The 22,579-nt window shown below is 45.2% G+C and overlaps 8 protein-coding genes across 8 annotated transcripts; 4 read left to right on the forward strand and 4 right to left on the reverse strand.

Moving 5' to 3' along the window:
- Positions 1-140: 140 nt before the first annotated feature.
- Positions 141-2,868, reverse strand: FOMMEDRAFT_138345 (HCP-like protein). Its single transcript, XM_007262506.1, has 2 exons — positions 2,660-2,868; positions 141-2,608 (listed from the first exon to the last, which is right to left on the reverse strand). Exons 1-2 carry the CDS (start codon positions 2,705-2,707, stop codon positions 398-400), a joined length of 2,259 nt encoding a protein of 752 aa, XP_007262568.1. The 5' UTR covers positions 2,708-2,868; the 3' UTR covers positions 141-397.
- A 445-nt stretch (positions 2,869-3,313) lies between these two features.
- FOMMEDRAFT_165151 (uncharacterized protein) lies at positions 3,314-4,120 on the forward strand (the record flags this gene model as incomplete). The annotated part of the gene is made up of 4 exons (XM_007262507.1): positions 3,314-3,448; positions 3,516-3,703; positions 3,779-3,897; positions 3,946-4,120. Exons 2-4 carry the CDS (start codon positions 3,698-3,700, stop codon positions 4,118-4,120), a joined length of 300 nt encoding a protein of 99 aa, XP_007262569.1. The 5' UTR covers positions 3,314-3,448; positions 3,516-3,697.
- Positions 4,121-4,529: 409 nt separating this feature from the next.
- FOMMEDRAFT_102090 (WD40 repeat-like protein) lies at positions 4,530-8,586 on the reverse strand (the record flags this gene model as incomplete). Its single annotated transcript, XM_007262508.1, has 2 exons — positions 4,530-7,014; positions 7,063-8,586. 2 exons carry the CDS (start codon positions 8,584-8,586, stop codon positions 4,711-4,713), a joined length of 3,828 nt encoding a protein of 1,275 aa, XP_007262570.1. The 3' UTR covers positions 4,530-4,710.
- Positions 8,587-11,358: 2,772 nt separating this feature from the next.
- Positions 11,359-12,721, reverse strand: FOMMEDRAFT_16925 (uncharacterized protein). The gene is made up of 4 exons (XM_007262509.1): positions 12,514-12,721; positions 12,253-12,455; positions 12,012-12,179; positions 11,359-11,961 (listed from the first exon to the last, which is right to left on the reverse strand). The coding sequence occupies exons 1-4, from the start codon at positions 12,680-12,682 to the stop codon at positions 11,410-11,412; spliced, it is 1,092 nt and encodes a 363-aa protein (XP_007262571.1). The 5' UTR covers positions 12,683-12,721; the 3' UTR covers positions 11,359-11,409.
- A 1,303-nt stretch (positions 12,722-14,024) lies between these two features.
- On the reverse strand, positions 14,025-14,738 carry FOMMEDRAFT_25624 (uncharacterized protein; the record flags this gene model as incomplete). The annotated part of the gene is made up of 1 exon (XM_007262510.1): positions 14,025-14,738. The coding sequence occupies one exon, from the start codon at positions 14,736-14,738 to the stop codon at positions 14,025-14,027; it is 714 nt and encodes a 237-aa protein (XP_007262572.1).
- Positions 14,739-15,154: 416 nt separating this feature from the next.
- On the forward strand, positions 15,155-17,009 carry FOMMEDRAFT_16926 (uncharacterized protein). The gene is made up of 3 exons (XM_007262511.1): positions 15,155-15,615; positions 15,670-16,624; positions 16,704-17,009. The coding sequence occupies exons 1-3, from the start codon at positions 15,206-15,208 to the stop codon at positions 16,779-16,781; spliced, it is 1,443 nt and encodes a 480-aa protein (XP_007262573.1). The 5' UTR covers positions 15,155-15,205; the 3' UTR covers positions 16,782-17,009.
- A 912-nt stretch (positions 17,010-17,921) lies between these two features.
- Positions 17,922-19,047, forward strand: FOMMEDRAFT_16928 (uncharacterized protein). Its single transcript, XM_007262512.1, has 3 exons — positions 17,922-18,117; positions 18,183-18,310; positions 18,367-19,047. Exons 1-3 carry the CDS (start codon positions 17,948-17,950, stop codon positions 18,645-18,647), a joined length of 579 nt encoding a protein of 192 aa, XP_007262574.1. The 5' UTR covers positions 17,922-17,947; the 3' UTR covers positions 18,648-19,047.
- Positions 19,048-20,163: 1,116 nt separating this feature from the next.
- Positions 20,164-21,812, forward strand: FOMMEDRAFT_131322 (NAD-binding protein; the record flags this gene model as incomplete). Its single annotated transcript, XM_007262513.1, has 11 exons — positions 20,164-20,214; positions 20,274-20,369; positions 20,428-20,468; positions 20,523-20,736; positions 20,800-20,852; positions 20,903-20,998; positions 21,061-21,211; positions 21,279-21,311; positions 21,367-21,454; positions 21,555-21,609; positions 21,665-21,812. The coding sequence occupies 11 exons, from the start codon at positions 20,164-20,166 to the stop codon at positions 21,810-21,812; spliced, it is 1,026 nt and encodes a 341-aa protein (XP_007262575.1).
- Between the last annotated feature and the right edge of the window lie 767 nt (positions 21,813-22,579).

The raw sequence follows: 22,579 nt of genomic DNA on the forward strand, positions 1-22,579 counted from the left end.
GAGCGGGTAATCTTGATGGCACAGACGCTCACCTTAGATGGGGAACAGGTCGGTCTGAAGGACCGTAGAAGCATGACAATCTATATATTAAGCGCACACGAATTACAAGCCATTACTATAAATTGCAGTGTCCAGATGATAGCAGATCACGGGAAAGTACGATGATGCGTTGACGATGATAAATTTTGAAATATGAAGTGATGAGGAATAAATATTGGAAAATGAGGAGCGTGATCAACTACACCCTACCAAAATGCAACGAAACACGCGCAATACCCAGGAAAGCCGATAACAAAACGTCGATGCAAAACGGATGCGTTCAGAGAGTATAGGAACCAGCAAAAAATAAAGGGTCCAAGAGCCATCCAGATGAAACAATGTTCCTCACGATACGGACTTACATAATCACACATTCTTTATCCTCCGCCCGTTTTCCTTCAATCCCCATTTCTGCAAAAGTCGTGTATTTCCTAGCACCCGTACTTGGAGCGGTGTTTACTGAGAAGTCGGCTTCAGAAGGAAGCGCCGACACAGCCTCGTGAGATGACGTATGTGGAGGGCGTGAAGTTGTTGATGAACCGGTATATTGCCGGCGCGCAGGAGGTCCATTTGACGCAACGCGTCGCATACCAGCAAAGGGTGCTGGTGCGTTTCCAATGGATTGGGCAACTCCGGGATCCACCAGCGAATATCGCGGTCGATCGGAAAACTGCTGGCCCTGACCTGGTGCGAATTGGGACTGTTCATATCCAACAACATTCAGTGGAATTTGAGGAGGCAGACTAGTAGCATGTCTTGGGAGCGGCTGTTGGAGTGCAGGTTGCACTCCTGGACTATATTGACCGTTAGAAGGCATGGGGGCTGGAAGAGAGGCTTGCCGCCGCTGGGGAACGACGTAATCAGGCTGACGATGTACAACTGCCTGGGATGATAGGTTACCATCCCTTCCAGTAGTAGCATCAGACCGAATGCGTGCCTGCGTTCGCTTACGCACAAGTTTTGTTTCTGCAAGAGCATTGTGATCTTCTCGCGAAAGCGGCATCGAAGTATCCGAGAGTGCTTTCAATCGACCCTCTGCTTCTGCTTCCCCAATCTCTGCAGCCTCAGTGTACCATCGTCGCGCCTGCTGAATGTCCTGCGGTCCACCTATGCCAACCTCACAGTAATAACCCATAGCAAACTTCGCTGCCGGAAGACCTCGCGAAGCTCCACGCTCGGCACATTCACGTGCACGCAGTTCGTCTTTATTGAATGCACCTTCTGCTCCGCACAAATACCATTTTGATAGACCGAGATCTGCTTGTGCGTCACCGCCAGCGCTAGCGAGAGAATAGTATTCAACGCTCAGGATGGGATCAAATGGAAAAGGCGTCTCTGCGAATTCGTATGCGCGACCTATCCGTTGCTGAGCAGGTGTATAGTGTAGAAATGCAGCATGTTCGAGATGTCGGCGTGCTTCGAGTGGCGGAGTTGAACCCGCGGGAATATATTTGGCCAGGATATAGGAAGGGATAGAGACATGTTCAAATTCGTCAAGTAGAAAGAGCGCAAAGACATATGGAGGATAAGGGAACTCGATTGTTGCCGACGCCGCTGCCCGGTGAAGAAGTTGTGTGGCTTGTTCTACCCCCTCTACAATGTTTGTGGGGAAGTTGAGCTGTCCAAGTAAGCGCGCCATACCCATTCGATAGACGCATCCAACATCTCCGCCATCGACGCCCTTCTCGAAACATTGCCGAGCATGAGCAATGTCGTCAAATCCCTCGTAATCTCGTCCTAGCCGGAACCACGCATGTGAAAAGCCTGAGCGAGCCGCAGCTTCAAACTCCCTGAATGCGTTTCTCGGTGAAGCCGGTATCAAATTCGGAAACGCGCCTGACGCTGTTAATTCAGCACGAATGTAGAGTGCTTCGGCAAGGGGAAGCGTCAAATTCTCGTCACGAGCGGGTAATGTCGGCATAAGAGCAATGAGTAATGCCACGGCGCTTTCTGCAAGATGCCGCAATGCGGGATCGCTGATCTGGATACTCCCGGTTGGAAAGGAGTTTGACGCCAGAAATAGCCCTGAGGACAAAACTGGAGAATCTCTCACACAGTCTCTCTTTACAAGAAAGAGAACATCCCGAATCCAGGCAACACGACTTGCATCATCTGTAGCTGGAGACTGAACCGATGACAGAGCATTTTGAAGAGTAGTGATAGTCGGAAGAGGAGCTGCGAAACGACGTCCATTTGGGGACGTTGACGGCGGAAGAGGTGGACGAGGTGGAGAATATTCGATAACGCCATGCACACTCTGTGCCCTTGGTAAAGAATTACCAACCAAAGAAGTGGTCGCCATCAATGAAGTAACAAAGCTGACATCGGCAGACGGTTCTCTATGCCATGTAGCACCACCGGGCACGGACGGCGGAGGTGGAAACGGCGAGTACGAAGGAGCCGGAGATGTACCACGAAATGGAATCGGTCCAGAGGGGCCCATGAATCTAGGGACAGCATTGATCATTCCTTGCTGGTGCTGCATTTGAGGAAGAGGCACCGGCGCCGGAGACGCGAAACGTGCCACCCCATTGTACGAAACAGCCTGAGGGTTGAAACCGTGCATCATCTAAAAGGTATCTCAGAAACACCAACGGCGGAAGGAGAAAGTACTACATACGTGTGAAGGATGAATCATGTTACGTTGCTGTGGTGCGGGCACTTGCATCGGACCAGCGGAGTGTGGGCGACGAATGTCTTCTTCGTGGGGTTGGAATCCTGGAGGGAGAGGCGGGACTGGCGGTGGCACGGCTTGCGAGCACTGTGTCCGGTCGTGGTGGTAGCTCGCAGAGCTACGAGGCCTGGGAGGAATAGGAGGGGCAGGGAAGGCGTCAAGCGCCATGGTGAGGCGGAAACAACCAACAACTGATGTGGCGACAAAGCGCTAAAAGCTGAAGGCACACTGACTGTCCATCTTTGACCCATCTTCTCACGTTGATTGTATCCGCGTCCGAGAGGTCCGAGAGCACAGTCCGAAAGCAATGAGCATTGAGCGCTGACGCACGAGGAACAGTACACAAGCGGTTCTCTTCCTGAACGTTCAGCGCGGCATGCACATAAATGGCTGGATTGCCGAGAGCTGATGACGTTCGACACAGGCGTCTACGCGCCAAACCCCAGCATCCATCAATTCGCCAATCTTCACGAATTATTGACCACTGATCTTCATGTTGATGTGATCATACAAAAGCAACAAAATGTTGAGGTGACCAGCAACCATCTGGTCGATTCGGTCATCAACTGTTGACTTGGTGATGCATCCCGGCGGCACGATCGCCTTTTTCACCTTCGCAGACGGCACGTGAAGGTCTCCTATGCTTTAACAACGGAGAACTTTCGCGTCTAGAAAAGATACATATCGGTTGGTGCCAAATGCAAGGAAAACAGTTGCATATTGTCCTACGTTTTCGTGAGTGGTCAGGCCATCTCTTCAGCACTGTGCGAATCTAGAAAATTCAGAGGATCGACAAATATAGCTGCCAAGCAATTGGTCGACTTTGTTCTGTGAATGGTTCGAAGTTCGCGCAAAATCTTTCACCCCTCGATGCAAATCTACGAAGGTAGCTACACGTCAGCGGGAGAAAGGCACAACAGTAAGTGACGTGCTCACCAAGCCAACTTCGACACGCATAGCAGCGAAGCACGTTCTAACACTCTCATGAGCGTGAGTCCTAACACCTTTTCCAGTGAATACAAGAATGATCTCAGCGTCGCGTCTAGAAAGTATGATTTCCGTTAGCTCATCACTCCAGACCTGGAGGAACGATTCCAGATGTGTGAACGGCACCGCTGCACGCACCTATCACATCCTCCACTCCCACACCTTTTTTTAGGTCAATTCAGCGAGCGTTCAAGCGAGTATCCACAATTTCAGAGCTAGTAAGCAATGCAACTAACGCCTGTCAGAAGCAAACTAAACGCTTGTGGTGGAAGTCGAGGGCAAGTCGATGAACGGCCATACAAGCCAGTGACATGCAAATCCGACCTGAAGCTTATCAATTTTCTCGTAAAGCACATCAATGTCCGAATAAACCCTCCGCCTTACAGAACAGCTCTCAATAGCGAAGTATCTAATGCATAACGACCGACCTGCATAAAGTATTGCTGAAGGCATGAGTATATACTATTGTAGGTTTTGTCTAAAATATCTAGTATTTATTCCTAATCAGTAGTACTTGTCCAGATATCCTCCGACCGGTATTGATTTCCATCAAATTCACAAGGCAAAACGACACTGTCCAGAAGATAATGTTACATTTGAGAGGACTGTTGTGTGTGCCTGCTCTTTGAAATGGAGTCATTGTGAGCCCTTCTCCATCTGTGCTCAACCAAGGTTGCTCGAGCCTGCTCGTCTGTGCCAACACAGACTCGAGTAATGAAAGTTGAACTAGTGTAAACAAATTACATATGATACTGAATACCCGTTGCAATTGAATCGGAAGATTAGTAGCAATTGATTATGAAGCATGTTCTATATAACACATATGCAGGACAATACAATACAAACAGAGATATTTATTCTGTACTGGCATACTCTTCCATATACAGAATAATTACTCTTATAAATTAACCTAAGCAAGCAAGAGTTTTCTATTTTTTCTTTATATAGAATGTTCAATGCATACATAGCCTGTAAATGAAGCAATAGAACTATAACAGTAAAGGCTTGGTTTATTCAGCAGGATTGAAGCATTCCTTCCAACGTTGACCGCACGCAGCGTTCCGGAAGTTCAACTTTGTGGAAAATTCACAACTGAAGACGGCCGCGTTCTGAGGCCGCCAGAGCGTTGAACGAATATCGGGAGGGAGCCACAGAAGCAGTTCGTTTTGTGGGCCCAATATCCATCCATTATCAGCTAATGTCCAACCCGCAAAGCCTTCGTTAATGCTCCCGCTGGCGACAGTCGACAACAAGGCCACCATATTATCTGATGTCTCTCCAGACGATGCAGAAACGCCTTCATTACTTGATACAGCCCAAATTCGGATTGTTCCGTCAAAAGAGCATGAAACAACGCGAGCGCTATCCGGAGAAAAGGCAACGCATGTAATTCCACCACTGTGCCCCTTGTATGGCCCAGAAACAGGCTTTCCACTGCTTGCGTCCCATATAATGACTGCACGATCGACCGATCCGGAGGCAATGTATGCCCCATCCGGTGAAAAGGAAACTGACGTGACCGGGTCGGTGTGTCCCTTCAAATGTCCGGGGACGATCTGTCCACTCTCCAGATCTCGAACGATAATGTCGTTGTTCGAGCTACGTGAGGCAATACGCCTCCCGTCAGGAGAGAAGGAAAGCGGAGCATAATACAAAAACGTGCTATCTTGAAGAGCCTTGAAAGGTCCGGAAACAATTTCCCCGCTGTTTGGATTCCAAATAACGACATCGTTGTCGACAGATGCTGACGCAATGAGAGTGCTATCGGGGGTGAATGCGACGCGGCGGATCCCAGTTTTATGCACTTGTTCAGATTGAGCAATCATTTTGCCGTTCTCAGCGTTCCAAATAATGATCGTCCTGTCGTTAGACCCAGAAACGACGCGTGTACCATCAGTAGAGAAGGTGACCGAATTGACCATGTCTAAGTGCCCCACGAACGGCTGGAATACCATCTTGCCACTCCTTATGTCCCAGACAATGACAGTCTTATCGGTAGATCCAGAGACAATTCGTCTCCCATCAGGCGAAACGACTGCAGAGTAAACTCTTTCAGTATGTCCCAAAAATGGCGCGGAAGCTGCTTCGCCCGTACTGGCGTCCCAGAATCTAACGGTCTTATCCCGAGAGCCAGATACTATATGACTGCCATCTGGAGAAAAGGCAACGGAGAAGACAGCGTCTGAGTGCTTGCTTGCAGAGTCTGAAATGATCTTGCCGATTGACGCGTCCCAAACTCTAAGGGTCTTATCTTGACACCCCGAGACGATGCATGACCCATCAGGGGAGAAGGCAACAGAACGAATGGTGCCTACGTGACCGGTAAAAGGGCCAGAAACAATTTCGCCGGTGGCCACCTCCCAGACAATGATTGTGCGATCTGCAGATCCAGATACAACCCTCTTTCCATCAGGTGCAAAGCAGACAGAATAAACGCTATCTGCATGCTCAAACGGACCACTGACAAGCTGTCCACTCTCCACGTCCCAGACCCTCACCGTGTTATCACAAGAGCCAGAGGCAAGGTGCCTGCCATTCGGAGAAACCGACATGCAGTAAATTTCCTTCGTGTGACCTACAAAAGGCTCGCCTGTTGCCTGTCCTGTTTCCACGTTCCAGACTCGAATTGTCTTGTCCTCGGATGCCGAAAATATTCGTTTCTTATCGGATGAGAAGGCAACAGATCGAACAGCACCTTTGTGTCCTTCGAGAACTTGAGAAACGGCCCTATTCTCGACATCCCATACTCGTATTGTCATGTCTCCCGAGCCAGAGGCAATGTGCTTCCCGTCTTGTGCAAACGCAACGGTCCGCACACCGTCAACATGACCCTCGAATGGGCCCGATACCACCTCTCTTGACTCAATGTCCCAAATACGAACTTTCTTATCCCAGGATCCGGTGACAAGGAGACGGCTATCTGGAGAAAATGCGAGAGAATTGACGGCGACTTGGTGCCCTTCAAAAAGGTGACACACCATCTCACCGCTCTCGAAGTCCCACATTCTGACTGTTCCGTCCCAGGAGCCTGAAGCAATATACTTCCCATCAGGCGAGAATGAAACCGTCAAAATATAATGCGTATGTCCCTCTAATACTTTGGACCATAACGGTGGTGGTTTCGTTCCTATTCGATTCATCTCTACCATTCGAGATATGTGCTTCGAATAGTGAGCTGCAGTCGCCGATTCGCCCTTCATAAGCGGAAGCATGGAAACATAGATATGTGGTGTACTTTCGGTAATGGGCATAGCAAACGTGGCAGCGAGCTTGCTGGCGTCCCTCAAGAACAAAGAAAGGCCTGTATCATGTGCCTAGACAAGGGTTAGTGCGCGTGCAGAACCGAAGCTAACAGTCCCCACCTCACACCATTTAGCACCATCCAGAAGCGCTCGACTCGCAATCGGACCAACTTGGCCTAGCATGCTGAGTACCTCGAGCCAATACAGTAGATACTCGTACGCGAAAGCCGCTAACTCGTCCAACAGCTCGCGTGTATATGGAGCATCACCAAGGTGCTGTGCCCAATACTTGCATGCATATTGCAAATGCGACGGTAATTTGTTACTGATACGGTCCTTTATCCCGACAACATCCTTGTTATACGCGAAAGACGATTCGAGATCGCACATGTTGAAGCCAAGCCCTCCCTTCATGATGGTGAAGCATCGTTTCGCAATCAACGAACTTTGCATGGCAACGTCACTGAACCAGGGGCCAGACAGGCAATCGGAAGGATCATGGTGTATTGGACACGGCGTAGAACACGGCGACGACATGAGAAAGTCAGCAAACGATGTGTGCAGTACATGAACGGGTTCGCCTTGTCTAAAGACGAGGACACTCTGCAGTTTCGCGAGAATCTCACGTGACGGCTCTATGGACGATAATCCGAGAAGTGCATCTATTGTTGCGTCTGTGAGCGGGACCCGGCTAAGCAAGATGAGGCCCAGTATCTGTGTAAAGCGAGCTATAGAGTATGGCTCGTCCATTGAGATAACCCCTGAGCTAATCAAAACGGACTTGTACAGTCGGTCAAGACCCTTCAATCGGTGAGATGCATTAACAAGTTCATATAGCCTCCGGAGTCTACTGGGACTTTCCGACACAAGCGTAATGGCAGTCGATGCCCATATAAATAACCCTTCCGAAGCCCGAGCAAGTTGCTTCATATATGTATCCCAGGGCCATTCGTCTGGTACTCTCACGTCCGATTCGTCGATAACCCTACGCATCTCATGGTCAATGTATCGTAGGACGTCGCGCTTGCTATCCGCCGAGCTGGAATCTAAGGTAAGCTCGTACACCGAACCCGGCCGATTTGACAGTGCTGTGCTAATGTCCACCTCTGGTCTGCTCGTAATGAAACATCGGTAATTTGTAGGTAACTTCCCAAACTCCCGTCTCAGAAGAGACATCAGTATCCGCCGAGCCTCCCGAGTACCACACTCATCCAATGCATCAATGACAATAACAACCGGTCCCTGTACGTCATCCCTGGCAGCGTTAAGAGGATCCAAAAGCAGTCTCGTGAACTGCACCTCTGCAACAGCCTCAGTAATATGGTCGTTCTTCTTGACAGAAGCTTTGACCTGTTGTGCTATAGACGAATCGAACATCACTAACCGGTATGCAATGGTTCGAAACAACGAAACAAGTTGACGTTCAGTATCATCGGCTCTCCTAAAGAAAATAAATGCACCAAGCCGCGACATGCCTCGGCAATTTTCTGCAATGGTTGTGGCAATAGTGCTTTTACCGGATCCTGCAACACCGTGAAGCCATAAGATGTTCTGGGCGGTGTCCGATAAAAGCCAACCCATGATTTGATTCAACACCTCAACTCGTGTATTCTCAAGGCATGTGTTGCGTTTGAAAGCGTTCATATTGAATGGGTCGAGTAATTCTCGGAAATCTATTCAGAATAGGAATTAGTACGTCTTGCTTTAGGTACGAAACAGAGCATACATATATCCTCAACATCTTCCGATATCCGTGCAGATACGAATGCTGTACGCAATCCGATATTCGAGTCCAAAGCCGTTTTGAGATCGACGAAGCGCTCAGCGAACTTTTCGATTTTCGGTCTACTCATTTGCAGCATTCTTGCTGTCATTGAATATTGGCTGTCTATCAATACATGCATGAAAGGAAATCGCCTCACCAGGGAAATTCCGGCTGGTATAGGTCAGGATAAATTGGCAGCACTCAATGGTCTGCTGCAAGAGTTTCTCGAGTGTCCGTTTTAGCGCCGTGGTCTTACTGGGCAACGAATCCGCATCTTTTACAAATTCAAATGCATCTTCCATGGATTCAGCGAGCTTGATGAGCTTGCGATCGGTCTCAATTTGATGAGAGACAGCCTAGACAATATATTAATACAGGTTTGTCATAGTATATTTGATCTAGACGGATGATACCTTATACAATGCTGATACCAGCTGCCAAGCCGCGTTCACGTATGGATGAAGCTGCAGGCGATGAACAAACAGATCGAAGACAAAGAAAGTTAAAAGACATACGCTGGATAATCTGTCGATTGCGTTTGCAAGTACGTCTATCTTTTGCACAAGAGCCCACACTGATTTCCCCACATCTCCTTGTTTGTTCAGATGCGATAATCCTTGTTCTATTGCATCATGAGCTTCAGTAGAGCCTTTCAGCCCGTTTACTGCCTGAGTTGCATCTTTTACACCAGATTCGACATCTTTTGGCACGACAGATGTGCTCTGTAATTTTACGACTAGAGACGGTTTTCCATAACTCTTCCCCACAGGAACGTCGAGTGAAAGTTGTGCTAGCATCGAATAAAGATGAAAAAAATACGACCGAAAGACGCATCGCTACTCACTGGTCCCGCTGGTACATCTATTGGATAAGGTTTCGAGTTCTATACGGATTGAACCAACGCAAACATCACGCTGAAACGGGATCGATGGTTTACGTAGCACCTTGATGGAGAACGTCTCCGAAGAATCTACTGGTGGACTGCGTTGCTTCTCGTGAATACCTGGCGTCTAGAAAGGGAGAAAACGGCACGCGTACAATGATAAGGTCTCGTCCCAAGTATGCAAATGGCCCTTGATTGTGCCAGTCCTCCTGACAGCAGATCCAAGGCTCACTTCCACATAGAGATTTGGTTTTCTCTTGCACAACGATTCGCCCCATTGGGCATTGTTAACGCTAACCACTGGAAGACAAAATGTAAAATCAAGCTTAAGTGAGACCTGTCTCTACAATCAGAGATTTTCTTCGAATCGGAAAACACACCTTGTAGACCAAGCATGACCCAAAGGTAAGTCTGAAAGAGAAAGGGGTGATGGACAGACTGTTACAGTTCACCCTTCACCCAGGTCCGCTCATTTCCGGGTTTGTGTTTCAGAAGCATGATAAGCGCTTGTTGTAATAATAGACACCTGATAGATATCTTATTGCCTCAATCTTATTTTTAATACTTGGGTGGAGAAATAGGTTGCCTGGATGTGTATCTGGAGAGAATGTTTATAGTAGAGTGATTCTCAGCACAAACATCTTGTGATAAAAGTAATATGTGCTAAAGTTTGTGTGTTTGCTTTAAGGTGAGCTTTAACAAGTTGCCTTCTAACTGAAACACATTATTCAAATCTATTCAAATACAGAACTACTCAGGAAATGCATTACAGAGGCCTTTACAGTGTTTATCTACTTTAATACCTATAATAATATAGAGAGTAGTGCTAGAAACACACCTTATTTTGTTATACTAAAATATGTAAGAGTCATTACTTGTATTAGTGATACTCTCTATTTTAGTCTGTATCAGCTCAGTAATTAGTAGTATTTTGTGTCTTTAGCCACTACTCTATTATACTTTTATGTAAAGTCTGACAAGGCAATATATTTACATGTTATCTTTATAATCAAATATGAGGAATTTATATTTACTATAATATGTAAAAAAATATGTCTTAATAATAAATTTTTATACATTTTTGTATTTGTTTTTGTAATATTGTACTGTCTTAGTCAAGCACATCTTGACTAAGGTGAATATTATAGTATACTTACATACTTACACAGTAGTAATGCTTGTTGTCTATATAGTAAACAATATTATTAGTATGTTGTACATTCAGAATTGTATATATAGGGAACTAAATATGTGCCTCTAAAATTTTAACATTATCTCCTTTGTGTTACAGAGTACCTTATTCTGCATTTTCTTCCAGGATTTATTAACATTTATTTCTTTACCTGACCTTAATTGTTACTAGTAAATGAGTACCTATTGGCTCTCCTCTTCAATGTCTTACTACTAGAAGACTAGAATATTAGGCATGTAAAGAGCTTGTAGTTAATGTACTAATTATAACCAGATCCCCTCCCTATAACCTCTGCTTCAATAGCTACCTTCTCAGGTTTGATAGGCTTGCTTTTTCTAACTCAGCCTTGACTCTTAAGTTTATGTCATAACAACAGTCCTAGAAGTTGTGAACTGACTTGATGTTGTCAAGAGAAGCTTATCTCCCTTTTTGAAAGAACTTATTTCTTTCATTTGTAATCAGAGCTTTCAATAATGCTAAAGTATCTTTCTTAGTGTAAATCCAAAGACTGTTACAGTAGAGGAAAAATAACCATCCAAGTCGAGCACGATTTGTCACGGAAAGACAAGTTCGTAGATTAACAGTGTAGAAATCTAAACAAAAAACTGTTGTGTATGTTGACGTAAATTAAAGAAGCTTAGTAGATTCCAACCCCTCCCTAATACCCTTTAAAATACTCAGTCTCTTCACCCGCTCTCCCTCAAACTCGTGCAGTGCTTCATCCCACCACCTTTCTCCCTCGGGAACATTCTTCCATCCCCCTTCAAGCAACTCCTTCATCCCTTTCCCTTTTCGCAATTTCTTGAGTGCTTCCCAGCGGTCGTGAGAAACGCCGCATCCTGCTGCAGCGATTGCAAGTGCTGGCGGCACGGTGAGTCGTCCACGCTTGACACATATCTCGTTCATTGCGACACAATGCAGTGTCTCATCCGGTGCTTCAGACCACAGCGATTTGAGTTCTGCTATTGAAGCAATGAGTGTCGGATTCGGGGTTGTAGTTCCGGAAACGTCGCTCTCCCCTCCATTTGGAGTATGCAGTTGCGGAAACGGTACGGTGGTGAGGTTGGCTGAAGACGATGACAGTTGAAGTAGTTGATCCGCCCCTTTGAGCCGCTCGCTTGATACTGGGTTGTTCGAAGAAGGCTTTTTCTTGCTTACAAAGCGCGCAATAGCATAAATCTAGACAGCATTCAGTAAGTATGCAGCAGCTGATACATGATTTAACTTACCCATTTCGAATCCCAACTCCCAAAATACATTCTAACCTCATACTTGGTACCCATAGGAATTTCGCGCATGAACCGTAATGACGTAGCGCCCAGGGCAAGCCAACACCCATCGCGAAACACAGTGACCATATGCGAGAGCGCATACTTCAGTCTTAGCATGTCAAGGACCTGTCGCGAGACACGTCAGTCACTCCATGTTCCTGTCCGAAAAAAAAAACGCCGGAGGACGAGTTTTACTCACTTTAGCGTAGCTTGAATTACTGAGATGAATATTGTAGTCGCTTTCATCGAGGCTAGCCCATGTCGTGTATACGCTCTTTAGTTCAAATGGACTTCTTCCTATAGGGCACAGGCTGTCGAACCAAGCCTCTTGCGTTTTCTTTGAAGAGAACGAGAGGAACCATCGCTTCAGACGAATGTACAGCACAGGCCTAAAGACGCGCACTGGAAATTCTCAGTACGACATACGGATAAAAATAAGTAAGAATTGAGGAGTACTCACAGTGCCAGACGAACGGAAGAGATCGACAGTTAAGAATGAGCACAATGAGAAAAAGTAGACGAAGCGGACGTGGGATGAAAGGGACGATCGAACGCGACGCGTCGCCGCGAAGCAAGTTGGCCACAAAGTCTCTTATAGGAGATAACGAGCTGATGGAAGCCAGAGACATTTTCGGCGCTGCATTGTTCACCATGTAAGTGAAGATAACTGGTGTTTTTAAGTCGCAGGACGGTGTTCTTGTCGCATCACTCGGAAGTATCTGCGATGGTGTCGATCACCGGCTCCGGCTATATGTTACCCGGGATTATTAATCTCCATCATTATGCTTGGTCGCTCGGGCACTACTTATACTCAGGTCCGAGTCAGGTGCTACAGCGAGTCAGCCACAATTATCTTGCCATTCAAGATGCTTGAGTTGCATTCTCCTGTATCAAGTACCTTCTCTGCTGTTGTTTCGTTCAGAGAGATCCTTCGAACAATGCATGAAGCTTTCAAAGCAAATCGAGAAAGGAGATAGCTGTTGTCAAACAGGTGCACACGGCACATCAAATTATGAAACAAAGTAGGAGTTAAGCTTGGAATAACAATTTTCTTCAATGTCTTACTGTGCCCATCCATTTACAGATATTTCTACATTTTCACCCAGTCCAGCTTTAAGGCAAAGACAGACTAATCATTACAAATGACTTGTTGCATTACTTTTCAAGAAAGTAATATAATTATTGAGTAATTAACCATTCTAAGACAATATTTCTTACCACAAAGTTCATCTAAGGGAATGTAAACATGATTCCTTATAATGTACAAAGGCTTGATTAATTTGTTTGCACTAGTAGCACTACTATTACAAGTATATTGGTTCCATACAGTAATGCCCTCATATTGTGATTTCAGGCTTCCCTTCATTAACCTGATCAATAACAGGTCAGAAGACCTCCAGTATTATGCTTTCACAGTATCATGCAAACATGCAATTTTTTTGTACTAGATGATCATCGAATCTTTGTTTTGTCTTCTTTTGTCAATTTGTCAATTGCCTTGCTCCAGATTAATATAGCTTTCCGACGGCTTTAAGTGTCTTTTTAACTGCTTTTCTGATTTGTTATTCGTTTTAAGCTTGTTCAGCTTCGCTATGAGTAGAGAGATGTGTTTATTGCAAGCAAAGAAAACACGCAAATAGTTGGTCGATGCAAGTACAACGCTGATAGCGCCAAAGCCACAGTCACTGGTACTGTCGGTCAGTCCCTTTAAAGAGGCGCGCCAGAAACCACTGATTTTTATAGCTGGTGTATCAGAGTAGTATGTACAAGGTCATGATTCGCAGAGTCTCCACTGACTCTCCAATCATGCAATGAAGTGAAATGGATAAAATGACAAGCTCATCGCGCTGGCAGCATCTACAGAATGGTGGTAGAAAAGCAACTATATTTTCTCGAGTATCCTTCAATTATACGTGTTTCTCATATTGTGCATAATAATCTATATATTTGCAGCACTAATGTACAGATTCACTACACGGTCTTTTGTGCGGATTTTATTTTATCATCGTGCTCCTTCATGAGCTTCCTTGTTGCTTCGATTTTTTCTTTACCCTCTTTGCATACTGCTTTCATTTCTTCTTCTTTGTCCCCATCCGATATGCCTAACGTCTTCTTGTTGAAAGTGTCATCATTCATCTGACTTTTAGCTGCTTCAAGGACTTTGGATGCATCATTCATAGTTTCTTTAAGCCGACTGACACGGGTTTCCAATTTCCGAAAGTCCTTGTTTTCTAACTCCTCGTTGACTATCATATCATTGGCAAAAGATACTATTGCACTTTCTAGATGTTTCATATAGTGGATTCTTTTCGCTATTGCCTTTATATCTCTCAGGATTTGATATCTCTCAAGTCGCTCTTGAGTCTCTTTGTACTCATCCGGACTTTTCCCCGCAGCTTGAAGGCGTTGATATCCCTCAAGTCGTTCTAGAGAGTTTTGGTACTTGTCCAGATTTTCTTTTACTTTTCCTATTCTATGTATATCAGTATCGGCGGAGCCATGGACACCACCCATCTCGAGGACTAGTTCATCCAGTTCATTCCTGGGTATATAATACCGTCCAGGAAGTTCTGAAATTTCATCATTGTTCCTGGGTGTCTGAGACGCGTTTCGGGAGTGTGTCGATGATGATTTGGGGTGTTTGTGTTGGCTTGCTGATGAGCCGTGACGTGGAGAAGAGGACATGATCTATGAACAAGATTTTTGCATAGTAGAGAATGCAAGCTGTCCATACAAATACCCTAGACGTGTCTATTACAAGCAAAGTGAATGCGTGGAAAGCACATCATTGCAAGCATGCCACTACCACATTGATGGTTGATCAACGTCCTAAAGGAGAAAATGGGACCTCAGAAATGGGCTTGTTTTGCATAGGCTTTGTAGAAGTCGACCTCTTGATCAGAATGGTGGCACCAGATCAAGGAGATGCTTGCTTCGCGCAAAGCAGAACGCTGATGACGCTCAAACGAGTCAAACCAAAGCCAGTACTATTTATTCTATTTGAGAAACCACTGCCTTTTATGGTGAGCGCATCAAAATATTACGTACACAGTTGTGATTCGCGCTGCGTCCAGCGGTGCAAGGCAGTGAAACGGACCAAACGACGAGCTCACTGTGCCATCGATTGTCCTCTTCCCCACTTTGCCACATCCATGGGCACCTGGGAGGGCGTTGCTCGCCGCTTCTTTAACTCCCAGCGACGCTCTGGTGAACACTATGAGCTCGTGCCGTCCGAAGATGGTCTCCCGACCCGCCGTGCCTCACCAACGCCTTGGCGACCTCAATCATTCAGATTTCGCTCGCTCCGTGTCGTTTGCTTCGCTTGCCTGCACCTTCTCACACTCAGACGCATCTTTGCTTTCCTTCTGACTGTTCTCGCGTTCCTTGTTCTCGGTATTCTGTGGTCTGGTATACCACCAAGCTATGCGTCTATTCGTGAGTTTGAACGACGTCTCCCTCAGCACAATGTATCTCTGCCATTCCCTGAGGGGAAAGATGGGATGTATCTGCGATTTCCTGAGCACCTGTGGGGGCATGGTTTGAATAATATCATGCAGGAATTGTGAGTGCATAGCTCTCAAAGCATGTGCGCTTGCTCATTCGAAGGACATGTTAGCATCCTGATGTCGCATCTCGCCTACCTATCCAATCGTTCATTCGTGTTCGAAGACTATACATGGTCAAAATCCTTATTTCCATATACCATCTACGACTTCGCACTTCGCCCGTCCCGCATCCCACTGAACGCGTTTATATCCGGCCCAAGTGCTGGTGGACCAATGCATGCTCCGCGCGCAGTCAGTGCAGAATACTGGGAAACAGTCTGCCCTCCATCCAAGCGAGTCCGAATCAGCTCTGCGGAAGCACCCAATTTGGAAGAGGGTGGTGACCTTCTCAGCTGGTGGGTCGAACGACTCAAAACTACACCCGACGGATGCGTCGAAGTCGGGAACGATCCTCCCGTATTCAGTTGGTTCCTTTTCGGTTCGGAGCGTATTCTATCACTATGGCCTTCCCTTTCCGAATCACCAATTATCCAGGATTTCGCCTGGTCACCACTAGTAACATCCGGAGTTGCTCGTAACCTCGCGCTTTTATCCTCAACACCCGCTGCTGTTCCTCCAGATACCATCCACGGTCTCGTCGCGGTTCATCTCAGACGGGGAGACTACATTCGTCACTGCCCTCGACTCGCTCTCTGGGGTGCAACCTACCTCGGCTTCAACCAATTCCCTGAACTACCCGATCGGTTCTCACCTCCCGAATTCGGCGCGCTCGATAGCTTAGACGGACGCGAAAAATATTACATGCAGCATTGTTGGCCCGAAATCGACGACATTGTGACCAAGTTACACCATGTCCGGAAAGACCGACCAGACTTGCATCGTGTGTACGTATTGACGAATGGTTGGGGCTGGTGGGTCGATCGACTACGCATGGCTTTAGAAAAGGATGGATGGACGGACTTGAAAAGTAGTTTGGATGTTCAAGTTGATAACGAGCAGAAATACGTTGCGATGGCGATTGATATGGCAATTGCTGAACGGGCAGAGGTGTTTGTAGGGAATGGGGTAAGCGTCTTCATTCATTTCTGCTCTCTCTCTTTTCAAACCGCGCCCAATTTCTGACTTTTTATTTTGTTTTTTTCAGTTCTCAAGTTTATCATCAAACATAGTCATGCTACGAACAGCCAAAAAGATGGACCCGCGGAGCAATCGTTTCTGGTGAATGAAGTTCCCGCAGTTCCCTCGATTCCCTCAGTTCTCTACATAGTTCTTTACAACCTTGCTTTGCAACTGCATTCTCTGCCTCTGTTTCACCTTTGGGGATTAGTGCTTCTTTAAGCATATTTTATATTTTCTGTATCTATTTTATTATATAATGGCTCGATTGGTATTGGTAGAGATGTGATTTGTTCTGTGTTTCTCCTACTATTAGAGATTTGTTCAATATAACACATATACCATCAGTTTAATTCATGAGCAGAGAATGTTTACACACAAGTCGTACCATGTGAGTGCAGCTTAACAGAGACTTTTCAATACTGCATTCGGTAATAAGGACAGCAGACCATAGCGCGTCTTATGCGGTCCGCACAAAAGTAGAAGTATATTATACAAAACAAGCGTATTGAAACTGATAGGAACGTTCAGAAGCGGAACATCTTCTTTCTTTAGATGAGACAAGTGATGCACTCAGTCAGATTGCCGCTAACAGAGACGAATAAAGGCACTTCCGAAGAGTGGGTCAGAATTCAGGGGAAAGGGACTGAATGCCAGGCAGGCCGACCTAGCAAATGAATTGACAAGGCAGTTGTCAATACAGCTCAACGGAGCGAACCGAATAATTGTCCGAGTTGCATTTCTGCGCAACGGTTGGAAGAAGAAAAAAAAGAACTCTTTTGATCTTTGTTGAAATCATTACCACCTCCAAAGGAGTCGATGACGCTGTGGTAATGATGATGAAAGCACGCACGGCAAAATTGGATAAACTGATTAAACGGGAAGGAAAGTCGCCTGTTGTCGACACTTAATAATTAATAATTGCTCTGAATGTTAATGTTTAAGAAATTACTTGTACATATTTGTTTACCGGTGGCGCTTGTTCCCAACGACGTGGTAGTGATCTCACCTTACCCCATAACATTCATGTTTTCTCCGAGGAATTACTTTAGCAAGGTTTATGTGCTGCGGCCGGCATTGGAGCGCACCGGTCATTTTTATTATTATACTGAATTGAGAGTGTGGGGAATAAATTAAGGACGAAAAGAGTGAGATGATCGGCAGCAGACGTCAGAGAAGTTTCATCGGCACTGTAATAGTATATATACCGCATGGATGCTTTCTTTCAACCACTAGTCGTCCCACTTGTCCATTCGCCACGACCATTCAACCATGCGTGTCCTTTCGACCCTCGTTCTCGCAGTAACAGCCCTCCCTGCGACACTCATCGCTGCCCAATCTTCCACAGCCTCGTCCGCGGCCCCGACTAGCACCACAGGCATCGACCCCTGCATCCTCCAGTGCGTTACTCAGGCGGCCACCAGTGCGGGTTGCAATGGCTTGTACGTATTTACATTTCTCTATTCTCATGCTTCCAGCTCCGCTAACGGTGTAATTCATTTCTAAGCACGGACCTGACATGCGTGTGCACATCCCAGAACTTCCAAACACAGGCTCTCTCGTGCCTCCAGAGCAACTGCCCATCTTCTGACCTCGCTACAGCACAGCAACTCCAGCAGCAACAATGCGCAGCAGGTACGTCTCCTATACCAGTTCTTGTCACTTATTATATGATTTACATCTATTAATAGTTTCTGCGAGTGGATCGTCATCCGGTGGAGCGGCTTCAACCTTGTCCAGCGTTGCAAGCTCCCTGAGCTCTGGTGCTTCTTCAGTCATCTCGTCATTAACTAGCCAAGCTTCAGGCCTTAGCTCATCCCTCGGCTCCGCTGCCTCGTCTGTAGGTTCCGCTGCAACTTCCCCTGCAAACTCCAGCAGCGCAGCAGGCGAGAAAGTCCTATTCGGCACTGCCGGTCTCGTTAGTGCAGCAGTCAGCATGATCGGCATCCTCGTCGGCGCACTCGTCGTCTAGATGAGAGAATCCTGCAAAATATGGGTGGATCTGCGGAAAATCGGGAAGCACGTCAACCCTTGGCATAAGGCCGGCTTCTCTTCTGGTTTCACGCGTTGCATCGGCCCTTCTGGACCTGTGAATTTTCGTTGAATTTCGACGTGTTTTTGGACTTATGACTCTCACATACGCTTCTTCACTTTCTTCCTTCGCATGTGACAATTCACCTTGTGCGGTGCCGAAATGCTTTCTTTCACTTTCCAACCGAATTACGCCCTTCAATTTTCTTCTGACGCTAACACTAATCGAACGGCTCCACGTCTTGACTTTAAAAAAATTTTGCCTGTTGTTGTCATCGTTTTGCATGATTTAATGTGTTGTGTCATTTTGGATGCTTTATGTGCTGAGTATAGTGTTGAATACACGATAGCATGTTCGACTGATGCTTCGACTTGGAGAATCGGGGCCATTAGTTTATACATATATCAGACACAAGAAGTTGAAACACACACTGGAAGTTGAGTTGAAGGCGGTTGAAGATTCTGGCAATACGCACAATAAGTTCATTAGATAGTCTTACAATATACATGTAAAGGAATATGAGTTTCAGTGTATTATAGTATATTAATATACATTAGAGAGTAGATAGTTTATTCTAGAGTAATAGCAATTACTTCTGATAACTAAAGTATATATCCAGTTTTATATACTATAAGTCTATTAGCTATAAAATGCAAATTGTAATTTACTACAATGTATTGTATTTGTGTTGTTAAGACAATAATACTTGAATATATGTTATTTATTAATCTATTATGAAGTTTATTCATTATCATATTTTATTTTAGTAGAGTGGAAGAATTTAGTTCTAAGATAGGGGCATACATTATTAGATATGTACCATTACAACACACATTAAAGCATATTGATTGTAATGGGATTGTATTAAAGGACAAAATTATTTCATTTATAACTAATTAAAATAGTGAATGTATTTAAACTAGTAATAGAAGTACTAGAATTTAAAAAAGTAATACACAAACTCAATAACCGAAGGACTTGTGGTTGTATATAGTTGAACACTTAAAAGAGAATATATGTTTTTTATTTAAACAAAATAACTAAAGAGGTGCAAAAAGCAAAGCGGCTAACTATACTTTGCACATTATCACATGCGAGGCATTACAAATCAGGCCAAACTCTTTGCATGCAAGCCACTGAGTCATACTCACACACATACCGTGTGGTACAGGTGTTGACTATCACCTGTACTCGTAAGATTCTGCATTCGGCCTGTCGAATGTATTTACTGAGTTGATCATGTGGAATTGTGTGCAAACGGTGAATTCGGCGAACCTGGAATACTCTAGTATCGGTACGATTACTTTCCCACTGTCTCCTAAGGTTCCGTTCTGCTGCTGACGGATCCTTTCGGTGCTCGGTAAGACTATGATGGTACAGTATGACGACATGCTAGCATACACCATGTATATAATCATGCCGACTCTGTGAACCCGGGTTACAACTTCGAAGGACAATGTCGCCTGTTGCAATTCCTGCTGTTACGCGCGAGTTCCGCTTGACCAAGGTATAGAAAGATTTTATCTGCAAATTCAGTTGCCTGTATTGACAGTAGCCTGGGAACAGCAAACTGGAATAGAGGCACTGAGGCTGACACAGTCATCGGTGCCGACGATCAAAGATGGAGAGGTTCTTGTGAAGATACACGCTGTCTCGTTACAGGTTTGTTCTGATCTTACTCTTATACAAAGACTAGAGACCACTCGTCCTCCTCATGTAGTACCGTGATCTAATCATCACAAATGGCACGTACCCTATGGGGTATGTCAGTTATTTCGTTATCACGATACTACAATTCCTAATATCTGCTGATAGAGCTGGAGAAAACATTGTCCCAGGTTCTGATTGTGCCGGTGAGGTCTTGAGCGTTGGTAGCAATGTCAAGAATTTCAAGCCAGGAGACCGTGTCTCTGCGAATTTTGCGTTGGAGCATATCCACGGAGACATCGAAAGTGAGGAGCAGCGGGCTACAGGCCTCGGCGGTCTCATTGACGGTGTACTCACCGAATGCCGCACTTTTCCGGCTTATGTGAGTACATTTCCGACTATCAGGTGATGAGCTGATGCACACAAGGTTTATTGTGTTAACTAGAGTCTCGTGAAAATACCGGATTATCTATCGTATGAAGAGGCTTCCACGCTTCCGTAAGTCTTGTATAATAGTCATTACCCATCTAATACTTACGATTCCTAAGTTGTGCTGCCCTTACTGCTTATAATTCTCTCTTTGGAGACATACCTTTGAAAGGTGGCGATACCGTCCTTGTCCAGGGGTCGGGCGGAGTTTCGGTGTATGTCAATACCTTATCAAAAACCGACAAACCTCTGACATATGTTTCTTGTGATCCTATAGGTTTGCACTACAGATTGCACGTGCTAATGGTGCAAATGTTATTGCAACAACTTCGTCGGCGCAGAAGGCCGAAGTCTTGAAGAAACTTGGTGCTACGCATGTCATCAACTACAAACAAACACCGAAGTGGGATGAAGAAGTCCTTAAGCTTGTACGTTTTCAGTGTTATTTATTCTATCTCCTCACACTAATATATTACTAACGGTTTTATTAAAAAGACGAATGGACGCGGCGTTGACCATATTGTCGAAGTGTGTTGACAGACCTATTTTACGGAATTAATCATTTGACTCTTAATTAACGTAGGTTGCTGGAGCTGGAACAATTCTGCAATCCATCAACGCGCTTCGGTACTCAGGATCGATCCATTCTGTCGGCTTCCTCGCCCATGTAAGTATACATAGTCAACAATACATCACTATTCTTACATTGGCATATGCTCACTACCGAACTTTCTTAGGAACAAGGAGGTCCGTCTTCGGGACTGCTCGGAGCGCTACTTGGCAAAGCTGTCCGTTTGCGTGGTGTTCTCATTGGTCCGCGGAAGCAGTACGTCTTTTAATTCATCTCTGGTAACCCGGCATTCTTCATCTCGTTTCCGAAGATTCGAGAACATGAACCGCTTGTTCGACGCTACGAAGATTAAACCCGTTGTTGACCGCGTGTTTGCGTTTGAGGATTATCCACAAGCATTGCAGTACCTGGCTTCTCAGCAGCATGTTGGGAAAGTCGTCGTCAAAGTTACGAATTGATTGGTGCCATCAGTAACTCGAAAGATAATATAGTTTAGTCAAGTTCAAATGGCTATGTATCAGTAATAAACCATGCAGTATGGATGATTAGTAACGGTGCATTTACCTTATGGTCAAGCCAGAGTATATTAACATACAGTGACAATGCGTTATATCTGACTAGTGCTGAATTAGACACCCTGAAGGTTAAATTAGTGCTGGAGGAGGGCACAAGATAACTTCAAAGCTGAAGCCTATATTCGCATTTACTGTTAAACAAATTAGCACGGTTTGCAACTTCAGATACAGAGGACAGCAACTAGCATTATTGCTGCCAACCGAAAGTTATTCTGGTCTCATATAGTAGCCTTTTGTTACCTCCACAAGAGTTTAAACCCAGGATTCTATTATTTTACAGAATGGATCTACCTGAACCTTGGCAAGGCTTAACAATACATATACACACAAAGCTCTACTTGGCTTTTTTTAGAAAAAGAGGTGAGTTCAAGCTCTTTAATTATTTGACAAGTTTGTGTAATTGTTGGCTAAACAGCTTGGAAAGATATTGGCTTTGCTCACAACAACTATAATTCAAGTTGTTCCACAACATTTGGTTGTAGTTCACCTTACTCTCACCTCTCTCTTGACTTACAATCTATAATCACTAGGAGTAGAGTCCTCAAATATTAGTATGTTCCTATTTATATTAGGTGTACACTGTCTTATAATGTTAATACTACTCAATTGGCTTTCAGACTTTCAATTCTAATACATGGCCCACATATCTA

The sequence above is a fragment of the Fomitiporia mediterranea genome, assembly GCF_000271605.1.
Source record: "Fomitiporia mediterranea MF3/22 unplaced genomic scaffold FOMMEscaffold_2, whole genome shotgun sequence".
NCBI classification, from domain to species: Eukaryota; Fungi; Basidiomycota; class Agaricomycetes; order Hymenochaetales; family Hymenochaetaceae; genus Fomitiporia; species Fomitiporia mediterranea.

Coding starts and splice junctions, on each gene's coding strand:
- FOMMEDRAFT_138345 (XM_007262506.1), bottom strand. CDS start 2,707: ATGCAAGTGCCCGCACCACAGCAACGTAACATGATTCATCCTTCACAC. Junction 2,609..2,659: donor ACATGATTCATCCTTCACAC/GTATGTAGTACT, acceptor GATACCTTTTAG/ATGATGCACGGTTTCAACCC.
- FOMMEDRAFT_16925 (XM_007262509.1), bottom strand. CDS start 12,682: ATGTCTCTGGCTTCCATCAGCTCGTTATCTCCTATAAGAGACTTTGTG. Junction 12,456..12,513: donor TCTTCCGTTCGTCTGGCACT/GTGAGTACTCCT, acceptor GAGAATTTCCAG/TGCGCGTCTTTAGGCCTGTG. Junction 12,180..12,252: donor GTAATTCAAGCTACGCTAAA/GTGAGTAAAACT, acceptor GTCTCGCGACAG/GTCCTTGACATGCTAAGACT.
- FOMMEDRAFT_16926 (XM_007262511.1), top strand. CDS start 15,206: ATGGGCACCTGGGAGGGCGTTGCTCGCCGCTTCTTTAACTCCCAGCGA. Junction 15,616..15,669: donor AATAATATCATGCAGGAATT/GTGAGTGCATAG, acceptor AGGACATGTTAG/CATCCTGATGTCGCATCTCG. Junction 16,625..16,703: donor AGGTGTTTGTAGGGAATGGG/GTAAGCGTCTTC, acceptor TGTTTTTTTCAG/TTCTCAAGTTTATCATCAAA.
- FOMMEDRAFT_16928 (XM_007262512.1), top strand. CDS start 17,948: ATGCGTGTCCTTTCGACCCTCGTTCTCGCAGTAACAGCCCTCCCTGCG. Junction 18,118..18,182: donor AGTGCGGGTTGCAATGGCTT/GTACGTATTTAC, acceptor TTCATTTCTAAG/CACGGACCTGACATGCGTGT. Junction 18,311..18,366: donor GCAGCAACAATGCGCAGCAG/GTACGTCTCCTA, acceptor ATCTATTAATAG/TTTCTGCGAGTGGATCGTCA.